This window comes from Corythoichthys intestinalis, chromosome 16 (genome assembly GCF_030265065.1).
Source record: "Corythoichthys intestinalis isolate RoL2023-P3 chromosome 16, ASM3026506v1, whole genome shotgun sequence".
Lineage (NCBI taxonomy): Eukaryota > Metazoa > Chordata > Actinopteri > Syngnathiformes > Syngnathidae > Corythoichthys > Corythoichthys intestinalis.
Genome location: NC_080410.1, coordinates 15,322,375 through 15,340,122, shown reverse-complemented (window position 1 = coordinate 15,340,122; position 17,748 = coordinate 15,322,375). Strand labels below are relative to the sequence as shown.

The 17,748-nt window shown below is 38.6% G+C and overlaps 1 protein-coding gene and 1 non-coding gene across 2 annotated transcripts; one reads left to right on the top strand and one right to left on the bottom strand.

Moving 5' to 3' along the window:
• Positions 1–456: 456 nt before the first annotated feature.
• On the bottom strand, positions 457–17,035 carry poldip3 (polymerase (DNA-directed), delta interacting protein 3). The gene is made up of 10 exons (XM_057817821.1): positions 16,918–17,035; positions 15,529–15,635; positions 14,738–15,183; positions 14,614–14,658; positions 14,420–14,497; positions 14,122–14,340; positions 13,841–13,918; positions 9,570–9,699; positions 9,333–9,399; positions 457–1,351 (listed from the first exon to the last, which is right to left on the bottom strand). Exons 1-10 carry the CDS (start codon positions 17,010–17,012, stop codon positions 1,138–1,140), a joined length of 1,479 nt encoding a protein of 492 aa, XP_057673804.1. The 5' UTR covers positions 17,013–17,035; the 3' UTR covers positions 457–1,137.
• A 381-nt stretch (positions 17,036–17,416) lies between these two features.
• Positions 17,417–17,570, top strand: LOC130904984 (U12 minor spliceosomal RNA). Its single transcript, XR_009060988.1, has one exon. It is a non-coding gene; the product is annotated as a U12 minor spliceosomal RNA (small nuclear RNA).
• The last annotated feature ends 178 nt before the right edge of the window (positions 17,571–17,748 follow it).

Sequence of the window (17,748 nt, the reverse complement as noted above, 5' to 3'; positions counted from 1 at the left end):
GGGATTTTTGTATTTTGACTTTTTTGCCAAAATCATCAATATTAAAACAATAAAAGGCTTGAACTACTTCAGTTGTGTGTGATGAATCTAAAATATATTAATGTTTATCAGTACATTACAGAAAATGAACTTTATCACAATATCCTAATTTTTTTTAGAAGGACTAGTATATGTAAATCGAAACATAACATTTTCACTTACATACTGGTACACTACGTTAAAGTAGATATGGAAGACACAAATTTGTCTAAAGACAAACAGTAGGTTGGATCTGACTTTCACCACAGTCGTGTAAACTTAACTACTGAATTGTAATTGTCAATGGTTAACTTTGAAATAAATTAGTGAAGTTAAAGTGTGGAATCCAATCCAGTGTACAAATGTGGTCTTTGGTAATTCCTAAGTAAACACAATTGAAATAATGCACGTCACAAATTAATGACTCAAGAAAAGAGAAAGGAAAAAAAAACTTTTTGACAACCTGTACAAAGCTATATTTTAATGACATTTTAAGGACACAATCTGACCCCTCTAGTCCTAACTGAAAAATCGAAAGAACAAAATGATTTACAGTATAAAACACAAGAGTAATGTTTACCGGCGGGAACAACAAATTAAAGCCAGTCAAACACCAAAACGATGAATGTCACACAATTAACAAAATAGTTTGACTGGTTGAAACTGGTTTACACAAGAAGTAAACTGAATTCGGACCATCTCTTTGGAGATTAAATGTCGTCTGAGAGAACCCTGACCAATTAGTCATTCACAGGAAGGCAACCTATCCGTTGCATTTACTCAAAAGTTTCCATTATTGAGTATATTGTTGAACTGCTATGAACAGATCACTGATCATATTCACAGCTCAACCAGAATATATGATTTACAGACTGAAACGATACAACTGAAACCAGCTGTTTGGATGGATTAAACATTGGTGCCAACTTTTCCTGTAACAAAATTTGTTGGCTTGAACCACAGGGCATATAGCAATAAAAAAACAGAAGATGCTGAATTCAACGGATGTTATGCATTTTGAATGTGTAAAACAATTTTTCTATTTGTGTGGAGTGGCTGCTGTCCAGACGAAAGCCACCCAGGATGCAACAATTTGTTAACAAACAGGTAGGGGACGATCTATATTTTAATGCGGAAGGCAGTGGCCTGTGAGCTGGAGGGCTCGGTAGTAGTAGAGGACTGTGCGGTGGATTTAAACAGAGCCTTGAGGATTGTCTGAGGGTCCACTTCAGCAGTTGGCTGAGAAGTTCGCTGGCTTGCAGAACGTGACAAAGAGGGAGGAAGACCATCTTTCTTGGCCCCGCTGCTGGCACCTGGGGTGTCACTGAGTCGCCTGGAAGAGCAAGGCAGATCATTTCACTTCAGTTTTTCTAACTTTACAAATTAATAATATCTTTTAACATTCTTGACCGTCAAAATCGGCTTTGTATGGACTAATTAAGGAACAAGTTGAAAACTACCGTAATTTCCCGAATATAACGCGCACTTTTTTCCCCCCAAAATCAACTTGTAAAATCATGGTGCGCATTATACACGGGTACAGGGATGGAGACAGAAATATATATATATTATATATATATATATATATATATATATATATATTAGGGCTGTCAAAATTATCGCGTTAACGCGCGGTAATTAATTTTTTAAATTAATCACGTTAAAATATTGGACGCAATTAACTAGAGCTGGGAATCTTTGGGCACCTAACGATTCGATTACGATTACGATTCAGAGGCTCCGATTCGATTATAAAACGATTATTGATGCACCCCACTCCTTTTTTTTTTTGTTTTTTTTTTGTTTTGTACATTAGTTCCAAAATTGTTCAAAAATCCTCTCAGGCTAAACCAAACTACTATTTCAGTATCAAGTTAACATATAGCAGTAAACAAGTATACAAAAATAACAGTAAATAAAAAACTCCAGTCCCCATTCTATATCAGCAGCTTTAAACTACTTTCAATTAATTTAATGTTGTGAATCAACTGTTAAAGTTGTTAAAATTGCTCCTGTTATTCCATAATTTCTCTTTTGTCTACTTTCAACATGTAAAAGTTTTAAAACTATTTTAAAGATAGATTCAAGTCAATATTTTACCGATTTAGGAGTATTTTAGATAAAAAGTTAATTAGGTTCGCTTGGAAGGTTCGCAACAACAGCCTTGCAGGGAAGTGTACTGCTTTAAGATGGCGGCCGTTACTAACGCCCACATCTAGTTTTTTGTAGATGAGCTGGTAACGATACCGAAGCTATAATGCATCTAGTCCTATATAAATGATATCTACCGTAACATAATGTGGCTTGTAGCAGCTTTTCGGCAGCAGTCAGGTATGTTGTTGTTTTTTTTTTTATCTCGTGGCATGAGTTGAGCTAGAGCCGTGAGTTGAGCATTGGCGTTACCCGAGGGGCCGGGTAATGAGAAGCATGATGTTTAGCTACTCTCGCTCCGTCCCTAATTGCGTACCGAAGACCGCGCGGCGCGCTGAGTGTGTCGTACTTCTGCTTTACTTGGCATATTTCAATAATCGGAATTTAGATGTTTGCGAATCGTTCTCGAATCTTCCACGGCCGAATCGCGAATAATCTAAGAATCGGAAATTTTGCACACCTCTACAATTAACGCACATGTCCCGCTCAGACAGTATTCTGCCTTTTGGTAAGTTTTACAGCAAGGCTTTTTTGCTGTCCAACAGCGAACTCTTGTGGTCGCTTTGCGACATGGTTTATTGTTTTCTTGACACTGACAGTTCAATATGGCTGCACGACGTCTCGGGCTGACGCCCACGTTGTAATGTTGTGCTTATATGATCCTTGGACAAGATTTGTCCGTAAGTATGGTTGTTGTAAAGAATGTGCATATTATGTTAGTAAGCGAAATGTTATATTTTTTGTATGAGACGCTTTTTGTTTATGTTTAGTGAGCCTGTATAGCGTGCTAAGCTAACGTTGTTGCTGATGCAATGCTTGTGTACTTTTTTTTTGTAGTTTTACGACGGTCTAAAGAGGACAATAGTTTGAGGCCATTTTATTAATAAATCAGATGAAAAAGGAAGAAGTCTGATTATGAAGGCGTTGTTCACTAGCTGTCTAGCTTTGGAAAAAGTAGACGCTTCGGAGTGAGGACAGCATAGACAGATTTAAAGTGCATGTGACACGAAAAAGCATGCTTATTTCATAATACACGCGGTATTTTATGCCCCTGAATGATATGGGCCGCTTGGATGTGTGTGGAAGCGCCCGCTATTTTTATTTGGTTTTTTGAATCCCGCGCCATGAAAATGAGTGACTTCCGGCTTCGGTCTTGCATTGAGGAGGAGGGCGCTGTGACGTGTACGGTAGAAGACGTCCTCTTCACGCTACAGTGTACTGTTGTGTATGAGGACGAAGGATTCAGCTGATTTTGCGGATTAATACGTTTATTTTTCGCATCACGCCAGCCAAACGGCTGCAGAAAAATCATTCTGTATGAGGGAGAGGCGTATGCGCCTTTTTGGAGTTTCAAAAGGTTCCCATTCACCGTGGATATTTACTGTGGGACCATTGGACTTACGAGGAAGTGAGTAAACATCTTGTTTTGTATTATGTCAAATACGAATACAGCGATTACAAAGTAAACACTACAAACTTCATTTAAATGAAGGACTACTTACGTTTGATCATTGATAGGCATGTAAAAAGCTCTCCTAATGCTCATTAGCAGCAGCACGTTAGCTGCACAACAACTCCAGCCACCCTCCTCCGGGAAACGAACTGTAAATTGCTCTCCGCCGGGCGGTTTGCTGATCCGCGAAGACAATCGACAACCGGGTCGTCATGTCAAATAATCCAGGATAGTTATGTGTGATTTTCCGCTTCGAAGACTTTGAAACATCACTCGGTTCGGGTTAGCATGTCGGCTAGCTGTCACGCCTTCTGGTTTGTTTACATTCTCCGAAGCCGGGGAAGGGAAATGACATATGTCTGATTTAGGTTCAGGCATGAAAATGGGTCAGGGGTTAAAAAGGTGAGAAAGGTGTGGAGGAAATATGTTCCGGCGTTCTGCCAAAATGTCCGCCGTCGGCAAAACGTCCTACATGTGGCGAATTTGACCATTTTAATTTTTCACATAAGGCTTAATATTCGAGTTAACGGGGGTTTAATTAGTTGAAGGAGTTGATTTCAACCACCATTGACTCGCGCTAGCTTATCCACTCCGGAGCCCTGAAACTAACAAATAACTGTCAAACTGCACAGAATTTGTTCAAATCATTTCCAACGACTAATTAAACCCCGGCTAACTCAAAGATTAAGCCCAATGTAAAAAATTCTGAACTTCCCCTTTAAAATAAAGACCATTGAATATGGCCCTTAAAATGTTGTCTATAAAAGTTTTAGAGCAATAAAACAAACAACACAAATGAATAAAATGAACAGGAATCCTTCAAAGTATTTCATAATGGGTCCAAATTATTTTTCGAACAGATCATGTGACTATAGAACCTTAGAGACAGCCGTTTGCATTGCTTAGCCAAAACTACAGCTGAGGAGGCAAGATGGATATTTAGAATTTCTTTAAACCTAAGCTTTCAAAACCCTCAACAACAACTGAGCTTGAACCAAGGATTGAGCACGAGCAGTATCAAAAAGTCCTGGCTGTCGTGTTACCTGTTGTGCTGTAATTCCAAGTGGTGCTTGAATTGGATGCTTATAGCGGTGGACAGTCTTTTTCAGCCAGCGCAAAGTTTGCAGCGCACGGAGATATTTTTGTTATCTTTACTGGACAAAAATGTGAAGTAATGGCTGTGTTTCCAGTGTGCAAATGCAGCCGTTTGCAGTATATCTCCTGCCTATTTCATTGCATCCTGGCGAGGTAGCAAGGCTATGTTGTTTTGGCCGCAAACTCCCAGCGCTCACGCATCATGGTAATACACGTGACCCTTTTTGTTCCATCCCCGATTAAAAAATGTGACATGTGATGTCACTCCCATGACTACAGTATTCTTCATTCTACACACATTATGGGGCAATAACAAAATAGTAACGCACAGGCATCAAGGAAAGTAATTTTACTCAGATTACTGATTTAGAAAAATGAACGCGTTAGATTGTTCTTTACTGAAAGAAAGTAATCAGATTAGTTACGCATTACGATACCGCGTTATTGACAACACTGCTTTTATATTACCGTTAAATACACAAGCTTGACGCTACCTTAACGGGAGCTATTTTTTCACCGGACGCTCCGGCAGTGTTCAACGCAAGCTGCAACGAACGGCAGTAACTTTGTCATACCACAAAATATGAAAACGAAAACCATTACTCACTAAATTCAATATGCTGGCAAATGCATTCATCTAAAAACAATTGGGAGTGATACTTTACCTCCTCCAGCGAATGTGAATTTGTGCTTAGTACAAGATCATCTGTCGCAATTAGCGATCTTTGACGCTCTTTTTTTTTTTTTTTTTTTTTTCCCTCCCCGCATACAAACTTGTTTCTCTCTCAGCGGCTGTGATTAACCTCAATGAAGTTGCTGTCCTAGCTAAGCCTTGCCTATCATTCGTCTTTGTAAGTTTTTAGTAACTTTGTGTATTGAATTTGAAAGGAAAATGTGTGTTTTGTTTTTGACGAACTTTTTCATGAAGCTAAACTGTTGAAGCTACTCACATGTGGAAAAATACGAGTGTACAACGTTTTAAATGTATTCATTTGGTATATTTCAGTTACACGAGATCAATAAATTGAAGAATTTACGCCTTGCGTTTGGAGTGCTTGTTTTTGTGTTTGCTGGAATAGCTTCACTGACACACGCAGCATCAAACAGGGGAAGGGGTAAGCGCTGCCGTGCCAAGCTAATTCTGGCTGCATTTTCGACACATGAAAAAGAAGGAATACGTACTACTGTATGACGGAAAATTTTAGTGGTTTTGTAACCGCGACGTTTTCATAGCATGGTAATCCGTGGAGGTAACTGGCACATGCCTACAAACGACCCCCCCCCCTTTAAAATTTTTTCTGCTCGGATCTACACGATTCACGTAGGTCATCCTTTTTGACTTCAAAACGGCGAATTTCGCCGAAAGGTGAGAGATTTTCATGCCTGTAGGTTTCATAAAATATCGTTCAGGAGGTGCGACAGTAAAGGTGAAGTCGACAGTTTTGAACATTATGGAGTAATTTTGCCATGTCGTCCTGAATAAATGCATTTTTATTATTTCATATTCCATTCAGCACAAGACTGTTATTTGTCATGACCATGCCATTTATTTTGCAATTGGGGAAAATACTTCCATAAAAAGAATATCCTGTAAAAATATTGAAGTAAAGAGACAGAAACAATGACATTTTGCCGCTTTCTTCGTCACCTTTTCCTCGTTGTGAATAGTTCCCCCTCGACGGGCTGACTGGTCCTTCTCAAGCCATTTATATAGCTATTGGGGAAAAATACTTGGATAAAAATAATATCCTGTAAAAATATTGGCGTAGAGAGACTGAAACAATGACATTTTGCGGCTATCTTCGTCGCCTTTTCCTCGTTGTGAATAGTTCCCCCTCGACGGGCTGACTGGTCCTTCTCAAGCCATATATATAGCTATTGGGGAAAAATACTTGGATAAAAAGAATATCCTGTAAAAATGTTGGAGTAGAGAGACTGAAACAATGACATTTTGCGGCTTTCTTCGTCGCGTTTTCCTCGTTCTGAATAATTCCCCCTCAATGGGCTGAATGGTAAAACCGATGAGCCCAGTCTACCGCTGACGTCATGCACCTGTTGGGGACGCTAAAGCCCTATAATGGTAGGCGTGGCTAACCGGCAGATTAAAAGACTAATTTCTCGTCATCTGTGCTTTGCTAAATTGTTGTATATAGTCGAATCGTCTCAAAATATGATTCTAATTCACATAATAATGCCATTTAAGACTTTTTTTCTCGTGTCGTATGCTCTTTAAATGACAGTAGAGTGAAATGCCCACTACAGTCCTTATGTACCGTATGTTGAATGTATATATCCATCTTGTGTCTTATCTTTCCATTCCAACATTTTACAGAATATATGTATAATTTATAGAAAAATATGGCATATTTTATAGATGGTTTGAATTGCGATTAAGTACGATTAATTAATTTTTAAGCTTTAATTAACTCGATTAAAAATTTAAATCATTTGACAGCCCTAATATATATATATATATATATATATATATATATATATATATATATATATATATACATATATATACATATATATATATATATTTATATATTAGGGCTGCAGCTATCGAATATTTTAGTAATCGAGTAATCGACTGAAAATTCTATCGATTAATCGAGTAATCGGATAAAACAAATATATTTTTAGGTGAAGAGCAATTATAAATATACATGAGAAAACAAGACATTTCATCTAATCTTGAACCATTTTCAGTCAATCAATGTCTTTATTTTCGATGTATATTGTTGAAAACAGCCAACAATTTCATCTCAGATGTAACTAGAATAATAAAAAAAGACTAATTCACTGCTTTCACTCAAAAAACCTTTATAGATCTTATTAAATGTATATATATATATATATATATATACATATATACCTAAAAATGCCGTTACACTTGATAACACACATCACTTAAAAGTTAGGATTTTTTCCCACGTGTTTCAATTGAATTTCTATTTGTGTCAAGCCATTTTTAAGTTCTAGTTAAGTTTTAAGTTAGTCTAAACTGTAAGTCCTGATAGGATTTTGAGTTTTTGCAGTGTTCAAAATAAATGTATGATACAGGCTGTATTGGAGCACATTAGGGACCAGTGCTACTTGGTGTTTTATCCTGCAATGACTACTGAGCTAAAATTGGTAGTTAGCATTATTAAGTTTTTATTTTACACCCTCATCACTCCACAATGCTATGTTATGTTAAAGCCTGTATGTAAGACACGTTAGCCACGCATCGACAGTGGTCATAATTAATAGAAACCTAGCCCTCCGCAGGGCTAACGTTACGTGAGCTAGTAGTGACAGTAGCGTTAATCTTATTTATTAGCGCTTAGCGCTCTTTATTAGTGCTTAGTGCTCTACTGCTTTAAGATGGCGGCTGTTTACTAACGCTGACCAGACGCGGCCGAGTCTGTCATTTCGCATCTAGTTCAACATACATGCGATCTCTATGAGACGCATCAGACGCTACCTGCAACCAACGTAGCATCATGCGGGCTAGTATTTAGCAACGTCGGCGTCGTTTGTAGCGGCTGTTGGCTGCAGTAAGTTTTTTTTTTTTCCCCCTTCTTCCTCTCCGCACGTGACATCAGCGCGTTGTCCCGCATTAAAAGTAGTCCGAGCAAAATGTGATGCTTAGAGCTGTCAAAATAAACGATTACTCGAGGTGAATAAAATTACTCGGATCAGTTTTTAAACTCGAGTTACTCGAGAATTCGTTTCAGCTCTAATATATATATATATTATATATATATATATTATATATATATATATATATATATATAAAGACCGATTTTTTTTTTTTTATATATATCAACACGGCCATGTTGTGTTGAAGAAAATGTATGCGGCGATCCGTTGCCGACCATTATGGTATATGACGTCACCATTTTGTTTCGGTTCACTCTGATTTGTCGAATGATTTCGTCTGTGTTAAATTCTGCTTTTTTCACTCTTCATAAAGCACAGAATTTAGTTTCTTGAACTCATTTGAGTTAACGTTTATTGCAACTCGGACCATAACAAACAACACAGACTCCCTGTGTCTGTCAATTATATCTGTCCCTCGGGAAACTCAAACCCAAATAACAATAGTTCCTCTTGTTACAGTCTACAGCGATGCGCTCTTTCCAGTTTCCGACTTCAGTCCTCACTTTTATTTTACCGTATCAATCCATGGAAGAAACATTTATTCACCATGATGAAACAAGCAAGTTATACAGCAGCCTTTAAAAGAAAAGTCACATCTGTTTTGTTTTCTCCTGGATTCTGGTAAGTTGGAGAAGTTGTCAGATCATTTTATTACCGTAAATATAGTCAGTTTACGGTAATGTTTTGAACTACCAATGTGCTATGCTTGTGCTGTGTTTCACCAGTTAGTAAAATGACATTTCTGTATCTGTACATGAGCTCTGTTTTCTTGTATTCTTCTATTTACTGGTGCTAAAATTAGGGTCCGCATTATACACGGGTACAACAATTTTCTCTAGATTTTACAAGTAAATTTGGGGTGCACGTTATACACGGGTGCGCCTTATATTCGGGAAATTACGGTACTGTTAAAGAAATAAATGCATAGTCAAGCTTTACCCCCAATTACTAGCTAATTTTTTATACTTACAAGAGAATGGGCTGATCCGAAGTGATGACATTTCCCTGGATGTGAATGTTACACTTCATAGGCTGACCTGTGTTGAAAAAACAAAAAAGGTTTGCTTTCCTTAATATATTAAGTGGCACCTTAATCCCTAAATGAGCAGGTAAACATTCTCGGGATTACATTTTAAAAATGCAAGAAAACTATCAAGCAATGGCCAGGAGATCAATTTAATATGTATGTTAGCAACTGAATACTTACCATCCAGGCAGCGGTTGTTGTACTTCCTGTATGCACTTACAGCATCATCTTTGCGGACAAATACCACTTCAGCTACGCCCACCTTCACCAGGCGTGCTCGTTTCAAGGCACCACACACGCAAAAAAGCTCCTGTGAACAAATTGAAGTGGAAGGCCAAAGTACACAATGAGTCACAGCAGGTAAAAGGGTGCGTAAAATACTTCTTTGATGTTAAACATGGAAACGCCTGGTTCTCAGCAAGTTTTTCATTGTGCTATTGACGAATATAAACATCCAGTCATGTGCCTCTTAAAAACTACAATAAAAAAATCCTAAAACGAGTTTATCACTAGATTCGCTGCCAACATCCCAGTTCCAAAGGATTTGATGTCTATGACTATCATTAATTAAAGACCTACATACAACTGACAGTCATGTTGAAGAGATGTGAATTTCCAGTGATGTAGCCTTTAGTGATGTTACATCACACTACTCTTGCAGTTCTCATTCATTTTTTTACGCAACAATCACATTCAATGACACTTTCTATGATTTTAATAAAGGTGTGTAAAATTTCCGATTCTTAGATTATTCGCAATTCGGCTGTGAAAGATTCGAGAACGATTCACAAACATCTAAATTCCGATTATTTCATCATGCCAAGTAAAGCGGAACTAAAACACAGTCGGCGCGCTATGGGAAACGGACCAAGACACCAAGACACATCCACAACTCACGCTTCCTAGATACAAAACAGCAACAATCATAGATGACCTAACCAACCAGCTTTGCCAACACGTAGAACCTTGTTTTTTCAACTGCATGCACAGCGCAGCATGTTGATCAACTCCTGTTCTTATACAAGAACATGGAATTTTCTCAGTAGCTAATCACACTTGACCTGTCCTGCATATTGTTGAGGTTCGGTTGCAAAAGGAGTTTTTTTTTTTTTTTTTTTTTTAATTATTTGTACCTCAGGGAAAACCGTTAATACTTACATGTTAATGTTTACACAACTTAAAAAGCAGAAAAGCCCTTTTTGAGCCATTTGTACTGAAGTAGTAGTACACATTGTCTTTCATTTAAATCTGAATATTTTATTTACTGTTTTGAACTGTTACCTGCTAATTGCACAATCATATGCGATGTTTGGCCAGGGGTGGGGGGGGGGGGGGGGGGGGCTGTGCATCAATAATCGATTTATAATCGAATTGTAGCCTCTGAATCGTAATCGCAATTGAATCGTGAGGTGCCTCAAGATTCCCACCTCTAGATTTTACTGTAGTAATTTTGAAGGTATACATATATCCCATTCGTATGAGATTTGTATCCATGTTTGGTAGGCACTTGATTCCGAGCATTTCACTTTTTTTTTTCTCTTTACGTTGTAATACCCTCTGAATATCCAAACTGGAGCAAAAAAAGAACCACTTGTAAACACAGTTTTGCTGTTAATCTCTTTGATTTACTCACCATTAGAGGCGTGCGAAATTTCCGGTTCTTAGATCATTCGCGATTCGGCCGTGAAAGATTCGAGAACGATTCACAAACATCCAAATTCCGATTACTGAATTATACCAGGTAAAGCGGAACTAAAAAAAAAAGTCAGCACGTTCTTCGGGACGCAATGAGGAACGGACCGAGAGTAAATATCATGTTCAACTCATGCCGCTAGATAAAAAAACAATAATACCTGACTGCGGCCGACAGCCGCTACAAACAACGCCCAGTTGCTACAAACATAGGGCCACATACTGCTACGGTAGATATCACATATATTTAGAACTAGATGCGAAATGACAGACTTGCCGGCGTTAGTAAACAGCCACCATCTTAAAGCAGTAGACTTCTCAGAAGGCTCTGTTGTCGTAAACCTAATTAACTTTTTATCTAAAATACTCCAAAATGGGCAAAATCTTGACTTGAATCTATCTTTAAATGATGAAAAAGTTTTAGAACTTTGACACGTCGACAGTAGACAGAAGGAAAATTATTAGGGGTGTAACGGTACACAAAAATCTCAGTTCGGTACGTACCTCGGTTTTGAGGTCACGGTTTGGTACATTTTCGGTACAGTAAGAAAACACAATGCAAAATATAAATGTGCTAGTTGTTTATTACACACTTTTGTGCTTTCAACAATAGGAACATTAGCCTGTAAATAGCTAGAATTCTGCTCAAAAATTGAAATATTCTGAAATGTAGATATTTTGAAAAACAAAATAAAAATAAGTAACATTACCTAAGACTTTTTCTTTAAAAAAAAATCTGATGTGCAAAATTGCAGTTGCAAAAATGATCAGTTTCAAATTTCTCATATTAACTTTATGACTGTTTCTTCCATGTCTACATTTAACCGTTACCCACGCTGCTCACTGCACTTCTGAGTGGTGCGACGGCCCTGGCCGTTTTATTGTTATCTTTTTTTAGACTGTCGGTCAGCTGATCGTCGCGTCCGCCAGCTGGCTGCTTCCCTTCCCAACGTGACGTACTCTGATTGACGCCGGACGGGCAGACGACGCAGCCGCCGCTGATGGGCCAACCGAGGAAGGGTGCCAACTTCAGAAACTAGCCGCTGTCTGTCATGTATCCATTGTGCAGCCCTTTGTTTACATTTGCGGCAATAACGAGACTTGCTTTACAGCAGCTAAACCGATACAAGGTAGTACTATTAGGCCGTTGTTTGAGCTCGCATCCTCGCGTGTGTGTTGTATTGTGCCTGAGTCTTGTTAAACAAATAAAGGCAGCGTTAACAAAAGTCATCCTACCGCTCGTCATTTTACAGTCAACACTCAGAGTTCGCATTTGACAGCATACGTGCCGCGAACCTCCTCGCCAGCTGTTTGCTCGCCATTCATTCACCTGTGCATTTGATCGCTATTTTGTTACACTCCCGCTTTTTCAGGGAGGTATTTTGTGTTCATTCGTTATTGGATCGATTTTGTTCACCACTGTAAATAAGAGCACCGCAGCAGTAGAGGTAAACTGCCATTTTCGTTCAACCCGTTTTGTTTAGTGTAGAAGCCAGGGTAGTGGCTGTATTGTTTTTTCTTTTTTACGATCAGGGTTTACTTGGCGGGTGGGGTTCAAGTGTAGTTTCATTTTGTTGTTTTGGCCTGGGCTTATGCTGAAGCCAGCTCCTTCCGCATTTTGTATATTTTGTTCATTGAGAGTTCGACTTATGTGAATAAATTTGTGTCCACTTGCAACTTGTGTGCGTGGCTCGTTTTATGTTACGCACTTAGCGAGCCGTCCGTGGGGCGTAATTAACGGTGGGATTATGGGATGCATGAGTGGGCATTCCGCGCTTGCGTTAAATGCGTCAAATACTTTAACGGGATTAATTCAAAAAATTAATTACCGCCCGTTAATGCGCTAAATTTGACAGCACTTTACATTATGTCAGAAACTCGTTCGGTATGTCTCTGTTCCGAACCGAGGAGCCCGAACCGAAACGGTTCAATACAAATACATTTACCGTTACACCCTTAGAAATTATGGAACAATGGCAGCAATTTTAATAACTTTAACGGTTGATTCACAACTAGAGGTGCACGATAATTATCGGTCCGATAATAGGAATTATGACGTCATCCCAATAAATCCAAAAACAATATATGTTATCGGGCCTATTAATAATATTTTTGGTGTCGGATTGGGATTTGGATGTGCATTTGTTTCCACTCCTGTTTTGCCAGTATGTAAAGGCATGTTACTGTTCTAAAGGTCATATTTTTTCTTCACTGAGTTATAAACCTTACTAGGCAATTAGCAAATGTTTGTATTTTACAGAGTTACGTTTAGAAGTTATTGAGAGGCCTTTTGGTTATTGATAGGCTTGCTGTTCTGTAATTGCCAGGTTAAGAAAGTTGTTTCATAGACCAAGACGACAAGTCTCCTCGCCTGTTGCACCAAATGTTTTATCTGCTGACAAAGCACAATACCTGTTGGGTTTCTGTTTTAGATCAGTGCTCATTGTTCAGGGGAGGCATCGTCAATGATATTGACTGATTGATATACATTTTAAAAATTATATCTAATGTATATTATTGGTTATCGTATCAGTATCGGCCTTGAGGAGCAGGGAGTTATCGATATCGGTTTCAAAAAATGAATATCGCGCACCCCTATTCACAACATTCAATTAATTGAATGTAGTTTAAATCTGCTGATACAGAATGGAGAGTATTATAGGGGGGAGCATCAATAATCGATTTATAATCGAATCGGAGCCTCTGAATTGTAACCGTAATCGAATCGTTAGTTGCCCAAAGATTCCACCTCTACTCACCACTATGTCTTCTTCTGTGACACGCGGATGCAAGTTATTCACGGTTATTTTTGTTCCCTCCAAAGGGCTGAAAACAGGCTAAAAAGAAGAGAACATAAAATGTGAAAGTTGACTTTCCCATTTAAAATTTGAAAGCAAAAACTGCATTATTGGTCCCAAACCAGCATGCATATTACAGCATTTATATAGTTTTAATAGTTCCCTGTAAATGAACTTACACCCGGAAGCTGGAGGAACCACATATTGCTATATAAAGTATTCTGAGCTGTAAAGCTGTTTACCTGAGGGACAGGAGTAGCTGTGCTAGGCTGAACTGAGCTCTGCTGTAGAGTCCTAGAGACAGGTTTCAAAGCTGTGGCTGGAGGCCGAAGGGCTGCTGTGCTAGAAGTGGGCCGGGAGGGGGCAACGGGAACAGGAGGCCGAGGGGCTGAATAAGCATCATTTTTAACGACCTTGGTTATTGGGGCTGACATGGAAAATGGGGAGCTTGCTGGACTATCCTGTTCAATTATCAAAATGGAAAAATTTAAGTATGCGTGAGCTCCAAAAAGAATACAAAGAAAGACAACAAACGCTTACCCGTGATTGTAGCAAATTGTTTGGAGTAGTGATTTTGATTTGTTTACTTGGGGTGCAGTCGTGATCATTTGAGACAGGCTACGGGAGACAAAAGCTTTTTTTAAAAACACAGTACAGAAATAAAATATAGGAGACTATTGAAAATTAAAGAATGAAAATCTAATTACTGAACATCCTATGACAAAATGTTTCACCTGTGAGTGAAGACTCATTCCTCCTAAAACCCCAACTGGGCGTTGCTGGAAAAAGACGGTGGATATTTAAATGTACAGGTTTGCTTGTTAAAGCACTATTTGGGATTAAGGCTCTTTGCCTCACCTGGATGGTTTTGGTTATTTTTAGAGGCAACAGAGTGGACGCCTGGTTTTGCGGCCCACTACTCAAGCTCCTCTTAAGGCTCAGCCTATCACGAGCATCTGTCATTCTCTTGTTAAGTTGGCCCATCGTGCCGTCTCTCCCACTCAGTCCTTGCAAAGCTGGGGCAAACAGCCTTGCGTTGACGCCTGCAAAGTTGTTGTTAGCTTGGATCTTAATCTGTGGCACAAGTCTGTGGCTCTGCAGTTGGTGTGTCATTGCTGTCTTTTGGGTGGTCTGAACAGGCACAGTGAACACATTCTGCTGCTGTTTACGCGAGTTTATCATCTGACGAGCGTCTTGGACTCCTCCTGCTGCTGCTGCTCCAGCTGCTGCTCCACCCCTTCCACGGATCTTAAAGCGAGCATCTTTCAGAACCAGCTTTTCTCTGGCATCTTTCACAGGAAAACCTGACAAGAGACCCAATACAAAGATGTCAATATGAAAAATAAGACCCACAGAAAAACACTTTTCATAGCAGAACGGAAAAAAGCAAAATACCACTCAGTTTTATTAACTCACTGGCTGCCACTGACGGTGATAAACTTCCAAGCCATTTAAACTCTGAGGGATTGGCAGCAAATGAAGTTAATGTTCATTCGCTGCCAACCCTTTAAGTGTAAATTAATAGGATGTCTATTGGTAATACTTATTTAAATTCAGGCAGAAGGATGAAATAGCCAAACAAATGGACATCTCTCTTAATCAATAACAGCAATAGAGTTAAGCAAGTAGTCAAGCAAAAGCACTTTTACCTGTTCCACCTCCAAGTCGTTGCCGAGCATCATTTATGCCAATCCTTTGACGGGCATCAAAAGTCTTGCCAACCCCAACCCCTCCTGCGCCCCGTCCAAACATAGTTCTGGAGTAAATAATATAACATTTAATTAGGTAATTTAGCAACGTAATGCCCATGTACGTGGTGCAGGATTGATAACACAGTCGTATATTAAAACAAACTTTGCTTTTTCACCAGTTGGCCGTGGCAATATATATATTTTATGACCTTTTTTTTTTTTTTTTTTTAAACAGTAGATTCACAACATTAAATGACTTCCAAACATAGCAAAGGTTACTATCTAGTTCTCGCAAAATCCGCAATACCCCTGTGTCTAGTTAAGTTTAGGGTAAAAAATTGGGCTAGGGCTATGTTTTTTGTTTTGTTTTTTTCCCCCCAGGAAAAAAAAACATGAAAATTATCACCAGTTACTTTGCCAAATAACAAATTACTCTTACATTCAGGTAACTGAGTTACTAATGGAATTACTTTTGGGAGAAGTAATTTGTAACTAATAAATTACTTTTTTAAAAGTAAGATTAACAACACTGGTCATATGGTTAAAACCAAATTTTACATTCTATCACAATTCATAAGAAAGATATTTGGGATAATTCCCCCCCCCCCCAGAGTACAGGTTTCATTCATTGACTTCCTATTGATTTACCATTATTTCTGGTCAAGTGAATTCGGGTTTATTCACTACATAACAAGCACCAAAACATCCTCACCTGATTTTTACAAACTAAAGATCATCTTATGCGTATCACATCGCATAAACTATCAATACTAATTTGGGACACGAACGAGGTTGATTTTGCAACGTAGTTCGTGCCTTGCCACTTTCAATAGTCAAATCGATTAATCGAACGCACGTTTTATAAACACATACGTCGTAAGGAACATGTTACATTGGGTTAATAAATGCTCATTGTATTGCGAACATAAAACATGCTAAATTTCAGCGAGGCAATGTAGGTTGAAAATTAGCCAGTCTGCTAAAACAACACACATACATACATACATACATAAGCACAAGAAAACCTAATTGGTTGCACTTATCGAAATGAAAAGTATGATTTAACAAGCGCTACTTCCAACATATATGCCTGATAAAAAAAAATTATCTATTTGCTTTAAAACTGAATGAGCACACACTTCGAATGCCAATGGCCTTACATCGAGCTAATGCTAAGCCGCATTTCGTACTCGAGAAACACCCACAGTGGGACTCTGAATAAGTGAGTACACCATTAGCCAGCAGGCTATCAAACACGCTCGGTTCCTGTTAACAGTTTTACTACCATTAAAGTATCTTAAGCAGTAGACAATAAATTGCTGTGTAGCAAATTAGCAGACGTTTTACCGTTTAGGCGGTACCATAACGTTTATTCCGCGTTGTCGTATCACTTCATCCAAAGACACGTCCGCCATCTTGCAAAACCACATTAAACTGCGCATGCTCGTTATTCAATGTTACGGACGCCCTGTGGGTTCAGAAAGTATTTCACATTGAATTCACTTTGTTTTTACATACCGCTTTTACGTAGCGGTATTTTACGATAGAATCACAAGTAATAGCAGTTTAAACACATATCCATATATTGTAATGACCGATTTAAAAAAAATGTTTTATTTATTTTCGAATTGGCGCCTATTTCCCATGAACCTTTGCGCTCAACTATAAACATATATTTCTATCAGTTAATTATGGAATAGAAATGTCTTTTTTATGTTTATTTGTGATTAAATATATTGATAACACATCAATTTAATGCAGTAGACCAGATTTACGTTTAGTCACCACCTCGACTGAACTAGTATAGCCATTTTTTATATATATACGTCTTCGCGAGAGCAATGTTATGCCTTAAACTGATGAGTAAGGAAAATAACGACGCGGGGTGACGCCCGTGTCCTCGTGCATTATACGAGAAGAATTTTTGAAAGGGGAAAGGTCCGCCCGTTTGAGTGACTTGCCTACTTCGCGAGATGCTCTGTGGGACGTGGATCTTCCCTACCTCCTACACTGTTAAATAAACCATGTACCTTAAGCAGAATACTTAAAATTTATCTGCCCGGGCTTACTGATTCAACACATATCAAATGGCAAAAAATACCGTTAAAAACGTGGTAAAGTCGACTTGTTGCTTGGCAACAGGTCAAATGAACTGAATTACGACAGTTTCACATAATC

Bases quoted from the DNA above. Each gene is read 5' to 3' on its own strand.
- poldip3 (XM_057817821.1), bottom strand. From the start codon at position 17,012: ATGCGCAGTTTAATGTGGTTTTGCAAGATGGCGGACGTGTCTTTGGAT. The intron at 15,636-16,917 runs GTAAAACGTCTG...TATTTACTCCAG, and splicing joins GTTATGGTACCGCCTAAACG to AACTATGTTTGGACGGGGCG. The intron at 14,341-14,419 runs GTAAGCGTTTGT...ATAATTGAACAG, and splicing joins ACAATTTGCTACAATCACGG to GATAGTCCAGCAAGCTCCCC.